Source organism: Pelophylax lessonae, assembly GCF_965119305.1.
Source record: "Pelophylax lessonae genome assembly, chromosome: 2".
In the NCBI taxonomy this organism is placed as follows: Eukaryota; Metazoa; Chordata; class Amphibia; order Anura; family Ranidae; genus Pelophylax; species Pelophylax lessonae.
This window is the reverse complement of record NC_138769.1, coordinates 632,725,855-632,751,781: the sequence shown is the minus strand read 5'-3', so window position 1 is coordinate 632,751,781 and position 25,927 is coordinate 632,725,855. Positions and strand designations below refer to the sequence as shown.

At 42.1% G+C, this 25,927-nt stretch overlaps 1 protein-coding gene across 3 annotated transcripts in view; it reads right to left on the bottom strand.

Moving 5' to 3' along the window:
* Positions 1 to 25,927, bottom strand: part of MTUS2 (microtubule associated scaffold protein 2) — a 991,417-nt gene that overhangs the window by 232,179 nt on the left and 733,311 nt on the right. For all 3 annotated transcript variants that reach the window (XM_082247669.1, XM_082247668.1, XM_082247670.1), the window contains one exon: positions 19,676 to 19,765. In XM_082247669.1, the coding sequence (XP_082103795.1) occupies positions 19,676 to 19,765 (90 nt within the window). The remainder of the gene's footprint in view (positions 1 to 19,675; positions 19,766 to 25,927) is intronic.

The following is a 25,927-nucleotide window of genomic DNA, read 5'->3' as shown; positions in this document are numbered from 1 at the left end:
CCTTACAGAGGCACAGACAGTGTTAAAAAAAACATGACATGAGGTGTTCTATTACCTTTCCACTCTATCCAAAACAAAAAAAAAAATAAAGTTTTGCCTTTTGTTATACCTTAATTATTATTTAATTACAATCTACTGCATCCGGTCACAACTATGTATCTGGTGCGGCCCGTGTTTGTGCATGCACTGTAGCCTATTCACTTAAATGGGCTGCTGTACCTATGGAACATGCAGGAAAAAGATCCCTGCACTATTTTAAAACGTCAGCAATTTCCTGCACCCGCAAATGTGTGTCTAAATGTGTGGGGGTGCCATTAAGAATGAAGAGCAGCACATTTTGGCTGCGGGTGTGGGAACAGGTGTGATTCCTGTACCTGCAACCACCCGCACAAGTGTGAACTGACCTATGCACACACTTTTTTAGTGTGTTTTCAGTTTTGCTGTTTTAACATGGTTTCCTTTGGGTCACATTCACATCAATGCATTTTATGGAAAGGGCCAGGGACTTTTGTCTGGTTTTTGGCTCCATAGACTTCAATGGATCAAAAATGCGTATTGAAAAATGCAAAATGCACCTGGAATATGCAAACGGCAACTTGTATAGGTGTGAACCAGGGCTAAGGGATTAAAGCAAAACTGTAGTAGCATTTTTTCTAATTATGAAGGTGGGAATAGAAGAGCCTCCAATTACCTGCATATAGCAGTGAACAACTGCTCAGATTTGCTCTTTGCCCCAGTTTTTATATCTCTGATCACCAGTATTGAGTTATCAGTTATGACAAAGTTACTGCTGAACCACTAATCTCATAGCTAAAATGTAAAATCTGCTCATGTCCAAAAAGGGTAATAAAGGTACAGAGATTAAGGGGATAAACATTGTCGGTGTGACAACTAAGGATATTTCCCCTAACTTCTTGTTTCTGGACAGAAAGTGAGGTAAACCTCCCAACAGGGACACAGACAAAAATAATATCTTACCATGCCAGATATAACAAAACAATACTATTTGACCTGTTCCCCTGTTTGGGAGCACCAACCACTAAATATTTCTTCTATTTTTATCTGACTGACAACTACAATGTTTCTTTATTAGACTATACAGTGCCTTGCGAAAGTATTCGCCCCCCTTGAACTTTGCAAACTTTTGCCACATTTCAGGCTTCAAACATAAAGATATAAAACTGTAATTTTTTGTGAAGAATCAACAACAAGTGAGACACAATCATAAAGTGGAACAAAATTTATTGGATATTTCAAACTTTGTTAACAAATAAAAAACTGAAAAATTGGGCGTGCAAAATTATTCAGCCCCTTTACTTTCAGTGCAGCAAACTCTCCCCAGAAGTTCAGTGAGGATCTCTGAATGATCCAATGTTGACCTAAACGACTAATGATGATAAATAGAATCCACCTGTGTGTAATCAAGTCTCTGTATAAATGCTCCTGCACTGTGATAGTCTCAGAGGTCCGTTTAAAGCGCAGAGAGCATCATGAAGAACAAGGAACACACCAGGCAGGTCCGAGATACTGTTGTGGAGAAGTTTAAAGCTGGATTTGGATACAAAAAGATTTCCCAAGCTTTAAACATCCCAAGGAGCACTGTGCAAGCGATAATATTGAAATGGAAGGAGTATCAGACCACTGCAAATCTACGAAGACCTGGGCCTGCTTTTCTTCAGCAGGGACAGGGAAGATGGTTAAAATTGATGGGAAGATGGATGGAGCCAAATACAGGACCATTCTGGAAGAAAACCTGATGGAGTCTTCAAAAGACCTGAGACTGGGACGGAGATTTGTCTTCCAACAAGACAATGATCCCAAACATAAAGCAAAATCTACAATGGAATGGTTCACAAATAAACATATCCAGGTGTTAGAATGGCCAAGTCAAAGTCCAGACCTGAATCCAATCGAGAATCTGTGGAAAGAACTGAAAGCCGCTGTTCACAAACGCCCTCCATCCAACCTCACTGAGCTTGAGCTGTTTTGCAAGGAGGAATGGGCAAAAATTTCAGTCTCTTGATGTGCAAAACTGATAGAGACATATCCCAAGCGACTTACAGCTGTAATCGCAACAAAAGGTGGCGCTACAAAGTATTAACTTAAGGGGGCTGAATAATTTTGCACGCCCAATTTTTCAGTTTTTTTATTTGTTAAAAAAGTTTGAAATATCCTATTAATTTTGTTCCACTTCATGATTGTGTCCCACTTGTTGTTGATTCTTCACAAAAAATTACAGTTTTATATCTTTATGTTTGAAGCCTGAAATGTGGCAAAAGGTCGAAATGTTCAAGGGGGCCGAATACTTTCGCAAGGCACTGTATATCCTATCTTTTGTACCCTGATAATAATCTATTTTTAATACCATGCTTGATGATATACAATGTTCTTTTGAACCATCATTTTATCCCAAATAAAAAGTTTGCAAACAAAAAAAAAAAATAAAACTTTAAAAATTATGTGTTGGAGTTGGGTTTACATTTGGGAAAAAAGTTGCTGCACTACGGGCAATGAGGTGATGAGAATGAGCATGAGCAAATTTTTTACCACCCATCATTCTTCTTAAAAGATCTAGCTGTGTGCCTTTGCCATTGTCCCAGAAAGTTTGTGCTGTCCACACAGAGGGTGCTGAAATCAAAGCTAAGAGCATGTAGTATTGCTCTGCAATCAATTCAAAGACCTACTAGCCTGCCACTTACACAATAGCTGCAACAGACACAATATCAGAAGTACGATGATAATGGTGTTATTTACAGAGATGGCTAAAGCATATAAGGTATGAAATATATTATAAAGACTGCATCTCACCAATGGCAGAGAAATGAATGTGCAGTATTATAAATACAATGGGGAAACTTTTAAATCTAGGGCATGCTAAATGCAGGATAGTCTGCTCTGTGCACATTCTTTTTTAAGTATGTACAGTGTATTTATCTAAAGTGTGTGTATTTATAACCCACAGTTAGGTCACTTTTGCAGAAAATTGTAAGGGCAAAAGGATACTAAAACTTTTTTTTTATTTTTATTTTTTTACTTGGCAATTGCTTTCTAAAACAATTCTCTCTCCATGGCTGCTGTTTCAGTCTAGGCTGTCCCTTTATTTTATTTTTTTTCTGGGATATGCAGGCATGTCATGATGTAAAAAATGTTAAATTTCAGAATTCAAGTTACAACCTACTTTGAGGACACTACATAATTTGCAACTTGTGCATTTTTACCTATCTGTATAAAATTTTGTTTGCAAAAGTGCTGCAGCTTCTGTGAAACCCATTGATGTGCAGTACGTTTTCACACTCTCCTTGCTTAGGCCCCATTTACACTTGTGAATAGGCGTTTTGTGAATATTCACAGGAGACTCAACAGGGATCCATGTGAATACGTGTGAGCAGGACTTCTCATTGAAAGCAACGAGAGCCTGACAGTTATTCACGACTGTTCACGTGTAATTGCTCATGAAGTGGCTACCTGCAGGTAATGACTCTGGATGCAGACTGTCTGTGTCTGTCAGGATCAGTGGGTGTTTTTCTCTTTTTTTTTTTGCACTAATCCATCAGATATAACAAAAATGTTTCGGTGGTATATTTAGCATACCATAAGGAAGCAAATTAAAAAGTTCATCATTATGATTTACAAAATGTAAACTTAAATCAAAAACAACTGGAATCTAATTGCTTTCAACAGCCAATACAGACCTAAGACACAATAAGAAACTACGAAGCTTTGCTGGAAAAATCTGGATTTGCACGGACTCGGACTGGCATTCAAAAATAACCCTGGAACATCATGATAACATAATGTTTGCTTAATTTGCATACCTATTTTATTATTTTAACTTCTAATCTGTTTTTAGACTGAGGAGTATACCTAGTATTTTGATACTGTATAATGTACCATGCTACCATGCTAGGGGCAATATATATTAATGGGTAAGTGAGGTCTCATTGAATTTGTCACAAAGCAGTAGAACTACAGATAAACATTTTTTTGTGGATATTTGGTGCCTGTATTCCCATCAGAGGAGATTATCCTCACTGTTACAGAGACAAGAAAAAATGTAGTCATGTGTAGCACTCACCCTAGAGAAGCCCCTGCCCTTGCCTGTGATGACCCACCCTTACCTGTCTGAAAACATCAATGACTATCCCTGTTATTATGGGCTTTTTTTTTTTTGAAAAAGGCAAAGCCCTGTAGAATGAAAAGGTTGGGTTGGACAAGTTGAATGACAGTAGAACCAATACTGTTTAATATGTGACACCAATAACCAGAACGACACTGTTTATTCCCCCACAGCTGCCTGTGAAATGTTCCTGCTATAGTCCAATAAACCAGTGTGGAGTTACAACGGTACTACAATACTAACAGAAGGTAGTGTAAGGGACAAGGCAACAACAATGCCAGAAAAAATAAATATGCACAGGCCCTGTTTAACCACTGGTCAGTGGAACACTATTTCAGTCTAGCTGGCGATGGGGCCCTTGTGTTAGAGTGCTCAATTAAATGAACAATATGGTGTCCAAAGGCCTCTCATCACTAATGTCACCAGTTCCTGTCCTAAGAAGTCCTTCAGGGGCCACTAAAAGGGTCCTCCCTCTCAAGCTAGCTCTCTGCAGCTGTAATGGGGTGTCCTCTTATCTCTCTCTATCAAACATCTGCACCAGCCTCTTTGGATCAGCATTACACTGGACAGGACGACAAGTGGAATACAAGACACTGGGAAACTGGATACTGGACAGCTGCTCACAAACAATAACATAGCACACACAGCCCTTCTCAGCAAAGACTCCTAACAGCAGCAGCAGCGATGGAGCCAGAATTTTCCAGTGCTCTCCTGGACACACTGTGGCATTTCACCAGGTACTACTATCCTCCGAGCGGGTCCTAGAGCTATTTTATATTCTACGTGGGTCCCTGCACTTCTCCCCATGGCAGCAATCACCTTCCTTCTTGCCCGCCCAGCCAATCAGGAGTCTGTTTGATCAGAGTTGCTAGGGGCAGGTCCTCTTCAGTTGCAGAAGCAGCGGTCAGGGAGAAGTCTACTCTCCTCTCCTACCACAAGTGTTCATCACACGGGAGAGAAAGCAAAAAAAAATTCTGCTTTAAGTTTGTTAGTGCTGAATTTAAAGAGCCCAGTCCAGTAAATGCTACATTCTCCCCACCATACATGTATTAGTCCTTTAAATTTAACACTATAAATTTAACTGACATTAACTAAAATTAACAATTGATATAGAAGAAGAAACAATTTAACAGGTTACCATACTCATCCCGTAAACTTTCTTGCATAAGACAGTGAACCACCCACTGATTAAGCAAAACTCTCTAACCTTAGAGTTACACAGTTGATTTTCAAGCAGGTTGTGTCAGGTAGAGGGCATGGGGTGACACTCATTAGTTTAAAGGCTTCAGATAGTTCATTGATGGTGACAGCTTTAGAACACATCAATCATCTGTAAACTCCATAGTTGTCAAACCTTTTTCTCTTTGAGTTCTGATGTTTCTCTTTCAGAAAGTTTCACATTGACTCTGGAAGGCTGTGAAGAGGAAATGTCCTCTAAACCCTGAGTCTACACTTCTTCCTCATGTCCATAGGACACCTCTTCCAGCCTAAACACTTTCTCAGTGTGGAATTTATTCTATCTTACCAAATGCCAGCACACTGACCACAGCATGCAGAGCACACTCTCTGTCAAAGAATCACAGGCGATGGGAGTTAACAGTCATCTCACCAGGACTGTGTTTGTTCCCATGATCCGAGAACCTCTTGTGTACCCTGGTGGCTGAGAAGAAACAATGACCAGTGTTTCTTAGGTTCCTAGCTATCCAATGACTAGCAGGTCAAATGACAGCTTGGCCTTATGCTAACCATCACAGGGGTACTTCTCTGTTACAATACCCAGGATCTTCAGGTCATTCAACTTCTAAAAAGGCATATATTTCAGGTGTTTTTTTGTAGAAGTCTTGTGTTTAAAGCAACTCACTCAAAGGCCTTACTGGATAGAGCAGCAGGTGTATCCAGTTTTCTCTTTGTAATATGAAGTGAGGTCTTTCTTAAAGGCTCAGGCCTACTCTTCTCTTTTGTGTCACTTCTTGACTGGAAACTAACTGAGGTAACTGAGATGGTGTGGTACCCACCTGTGATTTCATTCAGGGATCCCCGAAAGCTCAGCTGGCCTGGCACTTGACTGACTCCATTACCTGAGGCTCTCCAAAAGCTGAGCTGACTTGAAATCCACCTGTTTCCTTTACTCAGGGCCCTCTGAATTGCCTCGGTGACTTCCTCCAGCGTTCCACTTTCTTCAATGGACTCAAGCAATCTCGCTGGTAGTGATCTACAACTCCATAAATGTAAAGAACCTGGTGAATTCTTTGCTGGAACGACTTGTGGTGTCTCTCCAAGTTATGGCATGACTCTTTGATAGCAGGGTTTATACTTCCATCATTTGGGACATCTCTGTCCTTAATGTGGCTATTTGAGACTGAAAGTCTGACTGTTCTGTTTCTTCATGTAACCTGGTAGTGGTGGATGGCTCCATCAGGAAAATAATTATCACTTTTATTGCTTACCCTTGAAAAGATATTTTTGGGAAACTGTATTGGATCTCTGTAAACAGACTCCCATCTCTTTCTTTCTCCAGCAGCAGCATCAGGTACCCAGATCAGGTTCTCTAGCCCATAGTCCAGACACAGCGCAGCTCCTCCGCATGCAGAAATTTTTGGTGCACTTTGGAAAATGCACAACCACCAAATCCAATAGAAATCTTTGACAAAGCTCATGTAACCAGCACGAAAACCACAGAACAGGAGAGGAATTGACAGAAATCCTCTTTAATGAGACACAAACGGTAAAAAAAAGTAGTGGTTCAAGCTCTCCTCTTCTCTATCCAAAATGAGAAAATAAAAAAAAAAAGTTTTGGCTTTTTTATATACAGCTTTCAGTATGGGAACTGAGGTATTTCTAAAGTAATATAGACATTTATGTAAATAAAACATTTTGATAAGGTTGACTCTGCCCACTGGGGTGAGAGGATGTTTTTTTCAGGACGCACATCTCTGGGATAAGAGCATAATTAAGAGAGATAATTTAAGCTCTATAAAGGTCGCCAGGGAGCTGCATCCCAAAGTATTTAAACCTGTTCACCCAGCAAAATGGGGTATTCATAACTGGCTTGGTATTTGGAGGGCTTACAGTAGCTTGAAGATCAAAGATTTCTCCCCATTAACTGTAATAACAGAGAAGGTACTAAACTTGTCAATTATCTGTAAGGCAGCCTGTAAGGCTAAGGATGTGTCTCTAAGATAAAGGAGAGTGTCATCAGCATACAGGGACAATTTGACCATGATTCCATCCACCTGAACTCCTTTCACTAAGTTTGCAGCCTGTAGTTGAACAGTCAGTGGCTCCAGGGCAAGAGCAAACAGGTCTGAGGAAAGGGGGCAGCCCTGCCTCATCCCCCTGGACAGAGGAAAAGAAGTAACCAAATAATTGTTAGTACATACCTTAGCCTTGGGGGCTGAGTAGAGAACATAGAGCCAGGCAAAAAAAAAAGGGACCAAAGAAAAATTTACAAAGGACAGCCCAGAGGTAGGTCCATTTGACAGAATCACGTTTAAGTTGTTAGACAAGATTTTTTCTTTTAGCATCCACATTTAGGAGCGATATTGGCCTGTATGAGGAGCTTAGATCTTGATTCCTGCCAGGCTTGGGGATCACCGCAATCACAGCCTCCAGCATGGAGGGTAGCAGGGCTTTTGAGTCAAGGGCTTGCAGAAAAAGCAAGTGGAGTCTAGGTGCCAACTTGTCTTAAAAATTTTTGTAAAATTCTTTTGGGAGACCATCAGGTCCAAACATCTTCCCAGATGGAAAAGTAGAAATAGTTACTTGCACCTTCTCAATTGTAATGGGGGCATCTAGTTTCTCCTTATAGGTTTCTGTCAATCACGGAAGATCGACAGGTCCTAAGTAGGCAAGCAAGTCCTCCTCTGCATGTGTCACCCGAATGCTATAAACGCCTCTATAGTAGAAGGCAAATCTGCCACTGATCCCATGAGAATCTGTAAGAACTTCACAGTCAGTGGACAAAATCCTGGGGATTGTAACAGAGGCAGAGTGTTTCTTAGCCAGCCAAGCTAGCAGCCTTCCATTTTTGGGCAAATGTGCAAATATCCTTTGGGACTGATGAAGCATTTAAGTTTTTGTTGTAAAGGTACGAAGGAGCATTACCAAGGGCTGTTTGTAAGAACAAATAGGTTGAAGGGTCCTGGGTCAGTACATAGGTCTGTTCTAAACTCATCACTCTACACTCCATTCAGATAAGTTTGGCTCTCACCTCTTTCCTGATCCATCCTATAAAAGATTGGATGGATGTATCCCCTCGTAAAGGCTTTAAAAGCATCCCAGGTGTTGGAAAAAGCAGCTGTATATGCATTACGAACCCCATATTCGGGCATGTCCTGTATATATGGCCCATTAACCCTCGGGTCAGTCAACCAAAATCCAGACAATCTTCATAACTCTGCGGATGGGGGCATAGTCTTATATGCCCTGCTATGTGTAGGCGAGTGGAAAGTAAATACCTGCTTAGAAGGTTTCCACCATCTCCAGACATCAGCGAGACGAGACTCTTCAGCCCAGACCATAAGATTATAGGGGGACAAATTATCCATGGCCAGGAACCCTATTAAAGTCATCCAAAGTCAAGATATGGTCAGTAGAGTAGGCTGTGTGGCATGCCATAATATTATACAGCAGCTCATTTGGGGAATGAGGTGGTAAAAATAGGCCCAAAGTAATAATTTCCACTGAGTCTATAATGGCATAAATAATAACATAGCTACCTTCCGATTCCAACAAGTCCAGCAACCAAAGCATAGCTCCCAACTGTTCCTGATTTTGAGTAACTGTCCATGATTTTATAACAAAGTCTCTTTGTCCAACAACTTAAAGCAATTGAAGAACCAGAACAACCGCATGAAAGTATGGTGTAAGCACCCGGCAGCATCACTTGCATAAAGTGTCTATCCAAGCTGCTGCATCCTCTGACAAGAAGAAGAAGAAGCGAACCATCTCGCCATCCTGAACTCAAAGTTTTGCAGGAAAGAGCATACTGTATTTTAACCCTTTCACCCTCATTTTGGCTCAGATGTTATCAAATGATTTCTGCAATCTTGGATTGCCACAGAGTAGTCAGGGAAAATAAGTAGTTTTGTGTTACCAAACAGAGGGGGCTTTGCAAAGGATAAAATCACAGTCTTTAAAGTGAAGAAATTGAAATATGAATATGCAAGGTGTGAAACACGCTTTACTGTGTATTTCAAATGGCACCCCAGAGAACCTTGCCAGCACACCTCAGCAAAAGTAAGTGAAAAAAAAATCTCCAGATTTTTAGAGAAATTTGATATAGTTTTGCATACGTTCAATTTTCACCATTTCGCAAAAAGGCACTATTTAAATTTTACAAAAATGTGTTATTAATTAACTCAATACAGGTTAAGCTTTTATATTTAGTAGAAATTTAGCAGAACATTTATGAAAATTTGCTGTGTTTGTATCTGCTAAAAATGATTTAAGTGTATTTTTTGTGAAAATATTGTTTTGATAAACTTTTGCGCAAATATGATGGGGCCCTAAAAGTCACTAGTAACTTCTTTTTTCTCTACTGGTCATGTGCTTTTAGAAAATATATGGTTTGGGGGGTCTTTTACAAACTCTGAAAGCTGCAAGTGAAAAATTAAAGCCTTCAGATTTGTAGAGAAATTTGGTTATTTACAGTTTTGGGTACGTTTGATTTTCACAATTTAAAAGTGCAATTTAAAAATTACAAATATTTGTTATTTATTAACTCAATACAGGTTAAGCTTTTATATTTAGTAGAAATTTAGTAGGAATTTTGTAAAATTTGCTGTGTTTGTATCTGCTAACAATAAATTTAATATATTTTTAGAAAAAATATTGTTTTGATAAACATTTGTGCAAATATTAAAGGGCCTTAAAAATCAGTAGCACCTTTTTTTTATTCGACTGGTCATGTGGCTTGGGGGGTTTAAAAATGAAAGGGAAAAATAAAAAAGGATTGGAAAATTGTAAAAAAATAAATGGGCTGGCCATCTGAGTTTAGAGTGGAGTGCAGGGCCTGGCAGTGAAAGGGTTAATGCTCAAAAATGTATTGAGGTAATGCGGGTGTGTTAACAGGAAACATCTAGTATGTATCTAACCAAAACAATTTAACATGATAAAACTTTTCTGCCTATTTGTGACCAACACCAACACCAATAGAAGCATGCTAAAATAAATATCCAGGGTCATGAATTCATTTAAACCCTACAGTAGTGAACAGCTAACATTAATATTCAAAATCCATTTCAGAAAATTTGGGATAACTTAGAATATTTATCACTACTTTGTAGAGTTTGTCTCACTGTATAATTTATCCTCAGTTGCCAGGTAGAACAGCACATCTGCTTCACAGACCATCCTGACAGGGGCACAGCTGCTCGCAGTCTGTGTGCTCGGGATGGAATTCATTATGTTAAATATCATACTCAAATTGTCTTTGTAAATTTTTAATGGGGAAACTTCACCACAGATAACGCTCAGGCCCTTACCGCCTTGTCTGTTCAGCTGTCATCTTCTGCCTGTGACACAGTTTGGCTGCACAAGGCCATTCAAGGCAATCTTCCTAAGTTTAAATGAGGTGTGTATACACACAATAATAAAAAAAAAAACTTGGTAAAAAAAAAAAAAAAAACTTTTTTCTTTTTTTTTAAAGCAGGATTTTACCCCTTCACTAACTACTCTCTTGGGTGAAACAGTGGAACAGACAGAAAATGCTATAAATATTAAAAACAAACTGATACAATTTATATGCTTTGCCAGTATTACTCAAGAATAGAAAACTAGCGATCTTTCAGCTGTACATGCAGTTGAGAAAACAAACAATTTTATTATTTTTGAAAGGCTGAATGCAGGAGTATCCATCACATAAAAAAAAAAAAAACATGGTAATATTGGATTGAAAATCATTACAGTGAAATGTGTGATTTTTAATCTTTTTTTTTTTTTTTTTAAGTACAAGAGAACAGTTTCATGAAAAATATATTTTTATGTTGATTAAACTACTGAAAACTCTTTTTCTAATTATTCATACAGTATAAAGAAGGTTTTATATGAAATTATACTGCCCCAATTCCAACAAAGCTGGGATGCTGTGTAAAATCTACATAAAAACAGAATACAATGATTTGCAAATCTCATAAACTCATATTTAGTTTACAATAGAAAATATATCAAATGTTTAAACTGAGAAAATTTTAATGTACCATTTTAAAGTTATTTTAAAGTCTTGTTTTTTTTTTTTTTTTGTTAAAATACCAAATATTTTATACTTATTTGTTCTGTGTAATGGTTTTGCACAGAGTGGCCCTGAACCTCCTCTTCTTGGGTCCCGTGCTGGTTTTCCTGGCTTCTTTCCCCAGAGTGCCCCCATAGCAAGTTGCTAGCTAAGGTAGCATCCCTCCTCCCTGGTTGTGATTAACAGTGGCAGGAGCCACAGTCGTTCCTTTTGGTGCATTACTAGGATGAGAAACCTCACTAGTCAATTTCAAAATGAGGACATGTGCATGCATTTATAAGACAGATTCACTTGAGGCATTACAGTAAATACACTGAAGTAATGCAAAACGGAACTAAGGAACAATTTGTTGAATAACACATTTTTGTTATTCTCCTCTACTGACTTACAGTATACTGTCATAAATGGGACAGATGGGCAATCTTGTTTTTTTCTTTTTTTTTATTGCCTGCCGAGGCAGTAGTACAAGATGAAAGGCGGTGTATCCAGCACCAGGCACTAGCTTACTCCTCTCACAATCTCTAGCATCGTTGGTTTGAAGGGAGTTAAAACTAAATTTCCAGGGTAACTGAAGATGATTTTGACTCAGAGAGGGTACAAAATTTTTTTTTTATTTCAAGAAGCTAATATAAAGTAAAACTCTAATACTTTTTTCATTTTTATTTTGGATATGGCTAAATAGATGTGTGGCTTAAAAGTAGTACTATGTGACCTTTACTTACAATGAAAAAATAAACAACTCTATGGGGTTGATTTACTAAAACTAGAGTGCAAATCCTGGTGCAGCTCTGCATAGAAATCAATCAACTCCCAGGATGTTTGTCATGCTTAGATCAGGGGTCTTCGAACTATGGCCCTCCAGTTGTTCAGGAACTACAATTCCCATCTAGTCCATGGCTGTGAATGTCAGGGTTTTACTCAGTAAGGTAATATCTAAACCACTGTTCCTGATCTTTGCTGACAGTATTTTGACAGGAAATGTACCAGGTGACTGGAGAAAAGCTAACGTGATACCTGTTGGAGATACAACAGCTTTCAGCTTATCAGATTAGCCTATTGCAGTTCACAAATAGGACAGTAGATGTTGCTAATGCTAAGTGATATGCTATGCATTTTCTATGATGTGTATTTCCTGTACACTGTACTGTACTTGTTGGTTATCTTTTCCTGTCTGCGTTCTTCTTACAAATGAGAAGGTGACATCTTTTTCTATCTGTGGTTATGTTCCAATAAAGAAGCCAGTTCCTGTTTACTCCACAATGTCTGATCTGAATGGACTCCGCTGCACCCAGTGATCGCACTCTGCAACAGGTTATGGGCCCAGGATCCGGATAAAGATCGACATAAGGAAGGTTTCCAGTGACATCTCCTATAGACAAGTAAGACTGTTTATATATAAAGGAGGGAAAAATGTCTGGAAACTCAGAACTTAAACTCTCAGTGGCCAAGCTGAACAATGACAATTATCAGCTATGGAAGTTTAAAGTTGAAATGCTATTATCTAGAGATGACCTGTGGGAGGTTACCACTACAGAGAGGCCACAGGACAATAATCAGGACTGGGACAAGAAAAACAGACAGGCACGGGCCACCATAAGCTTACTAGTGGAGGATGATCAGCTCATACATATACGCCATGAGGACATAGCGAAAGGCATGTGGGACATTCTAAATAGACTGCATGAAAGATCCAGTTTAAACAGCAAGCTGTTTCTACTGCGGAAACTTTACAAAATGAGACTTAGCAGAGAACAGGACATGCAGGAGCACATAAACGCAATGTTGGAAGTGATTGCGCAACTCAGATCAATTGGGGAGAATATAACAGACAGCCACGCTGCAGCCATGTTGTTATGCAGTCTGCCCGATACATATACTGCACTGATCAATGCACTGGAGACACGTCCTGAGACAGATCTGATGCTAGCATTTGTAAAAACCAGGCTCATAGATGAGTATCAGTGAAGAAAGGAATTAGTGCATGACTCCACAGACACCGACACCAGAACTGCTCTTAAAGCTACAGACGCAAGGTTACACAGGAAAGAGACCAGAGTGTGTTTCAGATGTCACAAACAGGGACACATAAAGAAAGACTGTACGATATGGAAAGCAGAGCAAAGAAGACAGCGCCCCTCTTATGCTAAACAAAAGGTCAAAGCCACAATCAATGATCCATGGGAAGGAAACTGGAATGCCACATTTAAAGCGACAGGCAACCATAAATGTCAAGGCTGGTGCATCGATTCGGGGGCAACCAGTCACATGACGAGTGATAGAAGTTTTTTCACAGAACTTGATCTGAACAACAAAGAAACTATTTATCTTGCAGATGGAAGCAAAATACATGCAGAAGGATATGGGCATGGAACCCTTGAATGCCCTGATGATGCGGGACACAACCTAGCCATACCAGTGAAAGATGTGCTTTATGTTCCTAATCTAGAAGGAGGACTCTTATCTGTGAAGCATCTAACAGCCAGAGGACTCACTGTAAAATTCCAAGGTGACAAGTGTTCAATCCTAAACGGCAACCAGACAATAGCAAGTGCCAAGCTGGATGATCATCTATATCACCTCGACACAGTGAAGGAAAAGGTGAGACTATGTACACACAAGCACAATGACTGTATACATATATGGCACACACGTCTAGGTCACAGACACCCAGAATGCATACAGGAACTACAGAGGAGAAATCTGACAAGGGATCTAACAATATCCCCTTGTCCAGTTACTGTTAAGTGTGAATGTTGCATTAAATCCAAAGCTACAAGAGCAACACTTCCCAAAGTCAGTCAGAAGAGAGCTTCAAGACCGCTTGACTTAGTTCACAGTGACGTGTGTGGTCCCCTAAACCCACCTACACCTGGAGGCAAAAGGTACATAGTGACTTTCATAGACGACTATTCAAGATACAAGGTCACCTACCTAATGCAACACAAGAGTGAAGTTTTTGACAAATTACAAGACTATATAATAAAGACCAGTAACAAGTTTCAGAGGAAGCCTCAAATACTTTGGAGTGACAATGGAGGTGAATTCACAGGATATAAGATACAAGAGTACTTAAAACAGAATGGAATAGAACATCAAAAGACAGTCCGATATACACCAGAACAAAATGGAGTAGCTGAAAGAAAGAACAGAACTCTGACTGAAATGATCAGATGTATGTTGACAGACTCTGGACTACCACAAAAATACTGGGGTGAAGCAGCTATGACAGCTACATATTTGCAGAACAGACTTCTTTCCAGAACAATAGAGAAAACTCCATATGAACTTTGGCACAATGAGAAGCCGAATGTAAAACACCCAAGAGTTTTTGGATGCAAAGCATTCATCTACATACCTGAAGAAAAACGCACCAAACTCCAAAACAGAGCATTTGAAGGTATCTTCGTTGGATACAGTGACAATGTCAAAGGTTACAGAATCCTTGATCCCAAAACAGACAAGGTTACCATTAGCAACAGCATAACTTTTGTTGAAGATTTAAGAGACGATGTAATGACAACAGTAGAAGCAAGAATGGAAGGGAAAACTGACATTGACCAGCCCATCTCTGTAACTTCTGAACAAACAGTTGAAGTGAGTGCAGACTCTACCAGTACTGAAGAGCAGACACAACAAGGCTCAGACACAAAACCGAGACGTTCAACAAGAGAAAACAAAGGTAAACCACCTGTACGTCTCTCATACAAAGCAAGTACTGCCAGTATCAACGAACCTGCAACCTGGGAAGAAATATCTCAGCTTTCAGAACAAGAAGCAGGTAAATGGATGGAGGCTGCTGATGAAGAGATAAAATCCATGCATGACACTAAAACATGGACACTTACAGAACTACCACCCGGAAGGAAAGCCATAGGCTGTAAATGGACTTTTAAAGAGAAATACAATGCAGATGGCACAATTGAGCGATACAAAGCAAGACTAGTAGCCAAGGGCTATTCTCAAAAATATGGAGAGGACTATGATGAAACATTTGCACCAGTAGTCAAGCACACTACAATACGGACTTTACTGACAATAGCCGTCACAAGGAAAATGCAAGTGAAACATTTTGATGTGAAAACCGCATTTCTACAAGGCGAGCTAACAGAAGAAATTTACATGGAACAGCCGCCAGGGTTCAAAGATGAACAAAGGCCAGACATAGTTTGCAAACTTCGCAGGAGTATATATGGTCTAAAGCAAGCAGCCAGAGCGTGGAATATAAAAATAAATGAAGTGCTTACACATCAAAACTTTCTGAGGAGTAAAGCAGACCCCTGCTTATACACAAAGAAATTGGGAGACAGATGGGTCTATATGCTTATCTATGTGGATGATATCCTGATTTGCTTTGAGCAAGAAGGGGATGAAGCAGAAATCCTAGAAAAATTAAATCAGAACTTCAACACCAAAGATCTTGGCAACATAAAGAATTACCACGGCATCCAGATCGAGAGAGAGGAAGATGGCAGCTTTCTTCTGAACCAAAGACACAAAATACAAGAAATAATTGAAACATTTGGAATGGAAGACGCCAAACCAGTAAAGTCTCCAATGGAAACCAACTACCTAAAGGAGATGAATTGCCAAGATAACCCATTACCTACTAATACTCAATACAGGAAGGCAATAGGGAAATTGCTGTATCTTACCACTGCTACAAGGCCAGATATTGCAGCAACTGTTGGAATCCTATGCAGAAAGGTTTCGATGCCAAGGCAAAAGGACTGGAATGCTGTAAAGGGAATCATTCGCTATCTAAAAGGGACTTTGCACTACAAGTTAAAGTTACCAGCAAGTGATGAAAGCACCTTAACAGGATATGTGGATGCTGACTGGGCAGGAGACACCAGCGACAGGAAATCTACCAGTGGATACTTATTTTTTCTGTCAGGAGGTGCCATCAGTTGGACTAGTAAAAAGCAACTCTCTGTTTCACTGTCGTCTACTGAAGCAGAATACTTTGCTGCAGCGCAGGCAAGCCAAGAAGTTATATGGCTGAGACAGCTATTAACAGATTTGGGTCAACCACAGTTGGGACCAACAGAAATCTATGAGGACAATCAAGGATGCCTTGCACTTGCGCACATGGAAGGAGTTAATTCAAGAACCAAGCACATTGATGTGAAGTTCCACTTTCTTAGGATTTTCAAGAGCAAGGTCTTCTTGAGTTACTTTATTGCCCGACCGAGGATATGACAGCAGATATCCTTACAAAGCTTCTGACCGCTGAAACACACTCAAGGCTTACAAAGAAGATGGGTTTATTAGACTAAGCCTTAGCTGTTGAGAAGGGGTGTTGGAGATACAACAGCTTTCAGGTAATCAGATTAGCCTATTGCAGTTCACAAATAGGACAGTAGATGTCGCTAATGCTAAATGATATGCTATGCATTTTCTATGATGTGTATTTCCTGTACACTGTACTGTACTTGTTGGTTATCTTTTCCTGTCTGCGTTCTTCTTACAAATGAGAAGGTGACATCTTTTGCTATCTGTGGTTATGTTCCAATAAAGAAGCCAGTTCCTGTTTACTCCACAATGTCTGATCTGAATGGACTCCGCTGCACCCAGTGATCGCACTCTGCAACAATACCGATATTCAAAAAAGGGCAGAGGCATGTCCCAGGAAATTATAGGCGGTCAGCCTGACCTCAATCGTATGTAAACTTCTGGAGGGGATGATAAGGGACTATATCCAAGAGTTTGCAGTAATCAGCATGGGTTTACAAAGAGGCGTTTTTGTCAAGCCAATCTGTTAACATTCTACGAGGAGGTTAGTTGTGAGCTAGACAGTGGGAGACCTGTGGATGTGGTGTACCTGGATTTTGCTAAGGCGTTTTATACAGTTCCCCACAAACGCTTGATTTATAAATTAAGGGCGACAGGCATCGACCACAAGGTTTGCTCTTGGATACAGAACTGGTTGAAGGGGCGTGTCCAAAGGATGGTAATAAACAATGCATACTCTGGAGTGGTAAGTGGGGTCCCCCAAGGCTCAGTTCTGGGACCAATTTTGTTCAATTTATTCATAAATATTATTGAGGACAGGATTAGTAGCTCGATCTCAGTTTTTGCAGATGACACAAAATTAAGCAGGGCAATAACTTCACATTGTGAGGCAGAAATCTTACAGAATGACCTAAACAAAATAACAGAATGGGCAACTACATGGCAAATGAGGTTTAATGTGGATAAGTGCAAGGTATTGCACTTAGGGACCAATAACATAAAAGCAATATACAAGCTAGGGGGGGAACCTCTGGGGGTATCAAAAATGGAGAAAGATCTAGGGGTCTTGGGGGAAGATAGATTTGGCAATAGCATGTAATGTCAAGCTGCAGCTCCCAAAGCCGGCAGAATTTTGGCATGCATAAAGAAGGGGATGTATTCCAGAGATAAAACTATAATCCTACCACTTTATAAAACTCTGGTCTGACCACATCTGGAATATTCTGTCCAGTTCTGGTCGCCAGTCCTCAGAAGGGATGTATTGGAGCTTGAGAGAGTACAGAGAAGGGCAACAAAACTTATTAGGGGATTAGAGGACCTTAATTACGAAAAGCATTTAGAAGCACTAGATTTATTCTCCCTGGAGAAGAGACGCGTGAGAGGGGACATGATAGCGATTTACAAATACCTCAACGGTGATTAGAGCATAAAAGAAAAACTATTCAGTCGCAAGGAATGCATGAGGACACAAGGTCATACAATGCGTTTAGAGGGGAAGAGACTTAACCTCAGGCTACGCAGGGGGTTCTTTACTGTAAGGGCTACAAGACTGTGGAATTCCCGGCCACAAATGGTAATAACTGCGGGGAGTATGGCTACATTTAAAAGACTCTTGGACGTACATCTCAAGGATCAAAACATTCAGGGGTATGAGAAATGAATACGTCCACACACATCTACACGGGTTGAACTGGATGGACTATTGTCTTTATTCAACCTCACCTACTATGTAACTATGTAACTATGTAACAATGCCTCATGAGATGTTTAGTTCCGCAACAGCTGGAGGGCCATAGTTTGAGGATCCCTGGCTTAGATGAACAAGCTGAAGTTGGAATCTGGTGCATGCACAGCTGCACCAGATTTTGTACCCTCAAGTTTTAGTAAATCAACCCTTTTGGATTTAATAGTGAGTTGACATTGCTGCCTGGGCCACATACTAGACAGAGAAAACCTATTTACTGTAGATTCACTGTGAGTTATGATATGCCACAGAACTAGGAAAATCTTTTGCTGTCAGAGGATTCAAGTTGCTTTTTGGACATCAAGTATCTGGAAATGATGGCCGACTTCCTCTAAAAATTCTGCCATTGCTGATTTACTCTCCAACCTATAAACAGCTAGTCCTCTTTATTCTCTCTCAGTGGAAGTTGATGTCCCTCTCTACCTTGTACCCCTCAACAATAAGCTCCCACTCTGCCTCTTTTCTACTGTCAGCTTCCACTAAACCCCCTTCTTCCCCAGTCAAAATCATCTTAGTCTTTTCCAGGGCTTTTTTCAGAAAAAAAGATGCAGGAACTCAACCAAGACCCCCCCCCCCCAAAAAAAAACCCCTCACAAGACTGGGACTGTAGAGAGTGCAGAGTTTGGCAGAGTTACACAAAGAGTGCCGAGTTCAGGGGTGTGCTTAGTGCAGAGTTCAGGAGTGTGCTACGTACATAGTGCAGAGTTCAGGGGTATGCTACGTGCAGAATTCAGGAGTGTGCTATGTACATAGTGCAGAGTTCAGGGGTGTGCTACGTGCAGAGTTCAGGAGTGTGCTAAGTACATAATGCAGAGTTCAGGGGTGTGCTACATGCAGAGTTCAGGAGTGGGCTACACACAGAGTGCAGAGTTCAGCCTCCTTCCACAGCTGCTTAGTTCTGCATCCCCCATCCACATCTCACTTATATCCCCCTTTTTCTCTAGTACCTCCCCTCACACTGTAGATGGCGTCACCTCTCTCACTTGCAGGGAGATCATCCAGTGGGGGTGTCAGCATTCACACTGCACCCCAGGCTCCAGCATTTCCTTTGTCCTCATACTGCACTTGGATAACACAGGAAGCCAGACCTCTGTGTTTATGAGTGACAGTGGTGAGAAGGGAGCAGAGAGCCTTAGCCAAAGGTGGTGGAACCGAGTTTCACCAAGTTCCAACTGAAAAAAAGCCCTGCTCTTTTCTACCAATCTCTCCTTTTTAGGTGCCCCTGTCTCGTGCTCTGCCTCCTCCCGCTTCCTACCATCCAAGGTGATATCGCAGTTAACCAAATAATGCAGGTCCAGCTAAAATTTTTCTAGTCACAAAAAAAATTGCTAAAAAATTGTGGCAACAATACCTGGTGAATGCAGCTTTGTGACTTGTTTTTTCGGCGATGATGTACTCTGCTTGACCACTTCTTGATCTTTTTGTGTTTCCTTTTTTAATCCTTGAAAGAAAAATAGGAAAAAGTAGTTATAATAATTTGGCATTGTTATAGTAGATGAATAATATGATTTGTATCATGATGTTGTATATATGTTGTATATACATATGATGTCTAGACTCAACAAAATATGTTTCTTTGAGTGTTGGATAGAAAAGAAAGGTTAAGGTTAAGACTAGTGTTGAGCGAACACGGACTGTATTATTCGTGTTCGTACCGAATAATTGGATTTTTGTTACCCGAACACGGACCCGGGTTTAAAATCCGTGTTCGGTCATTTTATTTCCGGGTTTGTATGTATTGGCGCGCTTTTAATGGCGGGCTTTCAACAGCCAATCAACAAGCGTTTAACTGGTGTGCCTTAAGCCATCCCAGCCATGCCTACAAATGTATTAGTAGCTGTGATTGGCCATCTGAAGCATGTGACCAAGTCTTTATAAGTTCAAGACCGAGCGCCGCTGCGTCATTCTGCTGTAGTACAGCAGGGACAGAACACACATCATACTTGCTGGCTGCTGATTAGGGACAGACAGTCATAAATTATATTGTGTCCGAAAAGAATTCAGAATCAGGGACAGGTCGGAGTGCTGCAGGCAGGGCGAGTTGTTAGGGCATTTTAGGGCGAGGCTGGAGATAGGCAGGGTCAGTGTTCTACAAAATGGATTTTGCTGTGTTGGGGGGGGGGGGTTTGCAGTGCCGGCAGTGACTGATCTTATCGATCATTTTAGGGCCAGGCTGGAGATAGGCAGGGTCAGTGTTCTACAATCGATTTTGCTGTGTGGGGGGTTTGCAGTGCCGGAAGTGACCGATCTTATCGATCATTTTAGGGAAAGGCTGGAGATAGGCAGGGTCAGTGGTCCACATCGATTTTGCTGTGTGTGGGGTGGTGTGAACACAATCTTTTTGCCCGCTGAGAAGGAGGGAGAAAAAAGTATTTTTTATCAGCCAGTTGTGTGCAGCGTTTTTCCTTCAGTGCTGCTGACTGTGATAATACACTGCTGTGTTCACATGTGCTATTATTGAGTGATTTCAAAATTTATACACTTTTTTCTATTCCACTATTCAATATACACCCTTTTGGGTTAAAAAAAATTAAATTGTGGCATAGTCTGTACTAATCTATTTAAAAATTACAAACTTAAAAGGGGAATTTTCTTTTTTTCCCCCTCCATAGCCTGCAGCAGAGCTGACTGATATAAGACACTGCTGTTCACATGTGCTATTGAAAAATCACCAATTTTATATCATATTTTCTATTCCGCTATTCAATCTACACCCTTGGGGTAAAAACAATTAAATTGCGGGATAGTCTGTATCAGTACGTGTGAGATACACCTTTCCAATTTTTGGGGCGCATCTCATACTGCCGAGGATTGCAGGGTGCTTCAGTGTGCCTCCTGCCTGTTCCGAACTCCTCCTACTCCTCATCCTGCCTTTGGGGGTACAAAAAATAGTAATTTGGGCCTAGTCTGGGTCTGTACGTGTGAGATACATACACCTTTTGATATCATATTTTCTATTCCGCTATTCAATCTACACCTTTGGGGTAAAAACAATTAAATTGCGGGATAGTCTGTAGCGGTACGCGTGAGATACACCTTTCCAATTTTTGGGGAGCATCTCATACTGCCGAGGATTGCAGGGTGTTTCAGTCTGCCTCCTACCTGTTCCGAACTCCTCCTACTCATCATCCTGCCTTTGGGGGTACAAAAAATAGTAATTTGGGCCTAGTCTGGGTCTGTACGTGTGAGATACATACACCTTTTGATATCACATTTTCTATTCCGCTATTCAATCTACACCTTTGGGGTAAAAACAATTAAATTGCGGGATAGTCTGTATCGGTACGTGTGAGATACACCTTTCCAATTTTTGGGGCGCATCTCATACCGCCGGGGATTGCAGGGCGCTTCAGTTTGCCTCCTGTTCCGAACTCCTCCTACTCCTCTTCCTCATCCTGCCTTTAGGGTACAAAAAATTGTAATCGGGGCCTAGTCTGTGTTTGTACGTGTGAGATACACCGTATTATAAAATTTTTCCTATTCCGCTATTCAATATACACCCTTTTGGAGTGTAAAAAATTTAATTACGGCATAGTCTGTATCGGTACGTGTGAGATACACCTTTTAAATTTGTTTGGCGCATCTCCTTCCACCACCGAGGATTGCAGGGCGCTTCAGTTTGCCTCCTGTTCCTAACTCCTCCTACTCCGCTTCCTCATCCTCTACCGACTCCTCATCCGGTCAGCATAACACCTTCACCACCAACTTCAGCACGGCCAGGGGTAAACGACAGCAGGCAGTTTTAAAACTTGCCTGTTTGGGGGAAAAACCACACACCGCGTAGGAGTTGTGGAGGAGCATGGAACAGCAGACAAATGAGTGGTTGCTGCCAGCGAGCCTCAAGCCCGGCCTGGTGGTGTGCGATAACGGGCGAAATCTCATAGCAGCTCTGGGCCTAGCCGGTTTGACGCACATCCCTTGCCTGGCGCATGTGCTGAATTTGGTGGTGCAGAGGTTCATTAAAAATTACCCCGATATGTCAGAGCTGCTGCAGAAAGTGCGGGCCGTCTGTGCGCACTTTCGGCGTTCTCACCCTGCTGCTGCTCGCCTGTCAGCGCTGCAGCGTAACTTCGGCCTTCCCGCTCACCGCCTCATATGTGATGTGCCCACAAGGTGGAACTCCACCTTGCACATGCTGGAAAGACTGTGTGAGCAGCAGTAGGCCATAGTGGAGTTTCAGCTGCAGCACGCACGCGTGAGTCGCTCTGCGGAACAGCACCACTTCACCACCAATAACTGGGCCTCCATGCGAGACCTGTGTGCCTTGTTGCGCTGTTTTGAGTACTCCACCAACATGGCCAGTGCCGATGACGCCGTTGTCAGCTTAACTATCCCACTTCTATGCCTCCTTCAAAAAACGATTCGGGCGATGATGGAAGAGGATGTGGCACAGGATGAGGAGGAGGAGGATGAAGAGGTAACATTTCCAAGGCTTTCAGGGCAGTCATTCGCAAGTGGCTCCGAGGGTGGGTTCCTGCACCCACAAACGCCAGGGACACAATTGTCCAGCAGGGGCACAGTTCTGGAGGATGAGGAGAATGAGGAGGAGGAGATGGAGGAGGAGATGGAACCATGTTCACAGCAGGGTGGCACCCAGGCCAGCTCATGGCCATCACTGGTGCGTGGCTGGGGGGATACAGAGGACACAGACGATACACCTCCCACAGAGGACAGCCTTTCGTTGCCTCTGGGCAGCCTGGCACACATGAGCGATTACATGCTGCAGTGTCTCCAAAACGACCGCCGAGTTGCCCACATTCTAACTTGTGCTGATTACTGGGTGACCACGCTGCTGGATCCCCGTTACAAGGACAACTTACCGTCCTTAATTCACTCACTGGAGCGCGATCGCAAGATGCGCGAGTACAAGCGCACGCTTGTAGACGCGATGCTGCTGGCATTCCCACCTGACAGCGGGGCCACAAGGCCAAGGCTGAGGAGGAGGAGGAAGAGGTCGCCAACGCAACCAGGGCACCGCCAGCACCTCAGAAGGCAGGGTTAGCATAGCCGAAATGTGGAAAAGCTTTGTCAGCACGCCACAACGAACAGCAGCACCAGCAGCTCATATGGAACGTCTTAGCAGGAGGCAGCATTTCAGCAACATGGTGGAGCAGTATGTGTGCACACGCCTACATGTAGTGAATGACGGGTCTGCCCCCTTCAACTTCTGGGTCTCCAAATTGGGCACATGGCCTGAGCTTGCCCTTTACGCCTTGGAGGTGCTGGCGTGCCCTGCAGCCAGTGTATTATCTGAACGTGTATTTAGCACGGCTGGGGGCGTTATCACAGACAAGCGCAGCCGCCTGTCCAGAGACAATGTGGACAAGCTCACGTTCATTAAAATGAACCAGGCATGGATCCCACAGGACTTTTCCGTACCTTGTGCAGAATAGAGATGGATTCCGACCTTACCCAGCCATTGTTCTATTTTTGATCTTTCTCATTCTTTTGGGGTGTACCCTCATTTAAAATGACTGAAAAAAAGCAGTGTTGGCTACCTCGTCCTCCTCCACCGCCGCTTCCACCTACACCGCCCATAGGTGTGCGCAGCCTATTGCATTAGGGTGTGCACCCCAAAGTTTAAATACACATGCATGTGTTTGCCTACATGTATATGGCCCCGTTACATTACTCTCCCTGCTGGCAAAGTGAAATAGAAGTGTGTGGCACTTCTCTTATGGCAGAGCAGGTCCGAGGGAGATCTTTTCCATCTCCTCACTGGCAAACAGAGCGATAATGCTAATGTGCCCTAGGTGATTAGGGTGTGCCCAGGCACACCCGGCACACCCTGTGCGCACGCCTATGACACCGCCACATCCACCACCACCTTAACCTCCCTCCTACTCCATATGGGCCTCATCCTTCACAGATGAAGAACATTGTTTTATTTTTCTGGTTTTTTTTGTTGTTTTAAGTTATTTTCCTATCCACATTTATTTGCAGAGCACTCGCCATGCTCTTAACTACGTTTTGCTGCCATTTGCAGCACTCTAGCCCTTTCCATTGGTGTTTTATAGCCATTTTAGTGCCTGAAAGTTCGGGTCCCCATTGACTTCAATGGGGTTCGGTGTCCGGGTAAAGTTCGGGAAAAGTCCGGGACACGGACCCGGACTTTTTTTTCAAGTTCGGCTGAACCCGCCGACCACGGACATCCAGGTGTCCGCTCAACTCTAGTTAAGACCCCTGTCTTTTTTTTTTGCTGTCTGTATAAATTTGGGGAAATTTTCATTTTCTTCCTGTCCCAAAAACACAATGGGAAGAAATCTATTCAAAGCAAGGTTATAACCCTTCTAAGACAGTTATCCCCATTGGAAGATTTTCCCACACCTCCTTTTCCTGTGACATGTCTAAATTTTTTATATTTCTCCACGCTTTCTGTATCAGAGACAGGAGAGAGGACACATCTCCACAGTGGGGATGCAAACACCAATAAAAGCTAATAGGGTTTTAAACACCTCATTACTGTGCCCAAACTGGAAAAACGTGGTTTGGCTTTATATACATATTAACAATGTGTGTACAGATGAAAGAAATAATACTACATGAACTGATGTTATATTTCTATCTCCCACTGACATGTGGCCACAAACATCAGATGATAATAAGAATCATCAGATTACTGAAAAATCTTTCTTGCAGTTGATCCTTCTGTAAATATGTACACCTAGACCACATAAGGGTGCATGTTTACCAGGCCCGGACTGGGACAAAAAATAGGCCCGGGCATTTTAGACTGAGCAGCCCGGGGGGGGGGGGGGGGGGCGTGGCGGGGGGGGGGGGCGGCGTTCGTCGGGACGGTTGATGACAGGATTTTAGGGCTGAATCGACTAAATCGATAATTACAATCATTGTCAACGATTGTCATTATCGATTAGTTGCTCCGTCGATTAGTTGTGCTCTTTCCCGCCTGTCAGCGAGCTCCGTCTGCTCTGTGAAGCCGTTGGCTGCATTAAGACCCCGTTCACACTGGGGCGACGCTACTTGCCGGGGGCGACCTCACAGGTCACGGTGCACAGCTCGCACCGCGACCTTGGAGCGGCCGGCACGGACTTCATATCATTGAAGTCAATGCAGGTCGCTCCGGGTCGCCCCAAAGAAGCTCTGGACCCTTTTTCTAAGTCGGAGCGACTTGTGTCGCTCCTATTAGAATGGGTGCACAGCTTCTCTATGTCAGGCGACCAGGTTGCCCCAGTGTGAACCGGCTCTCACTGTCTCTCTCACAGCTCTGCACTTCCGTGACCTCCCTCCTTCCTCTTCCCTCTCCTCTCCGCCTTCTTTGTGACGTCAGTGAGGGAGTGAGTCAGATCAAAGTAAGGGAGAAAAGAGAGGACAGAAGCAGCAACAGAACGTGAGTGCCGAGCTTAGTGTTACAGTGTCCTGTCAATGCAATGCAGCCCGCCAAAAAATAGAATAAAAGCTTATCCAGATAAAAGAGTTAATATTCCTTATAAAGTGCAATATTATAATAGAAAAATAAGTGATTAAAAACGTCCATATAGCACATATAGGTGGTCTTTCTATGCTGCCTATTTCATATCTATGGCTGACAGGGATGTTTTTATTCACTTATTTTTCTATTATAATATTGCACCTTATAAGGAAT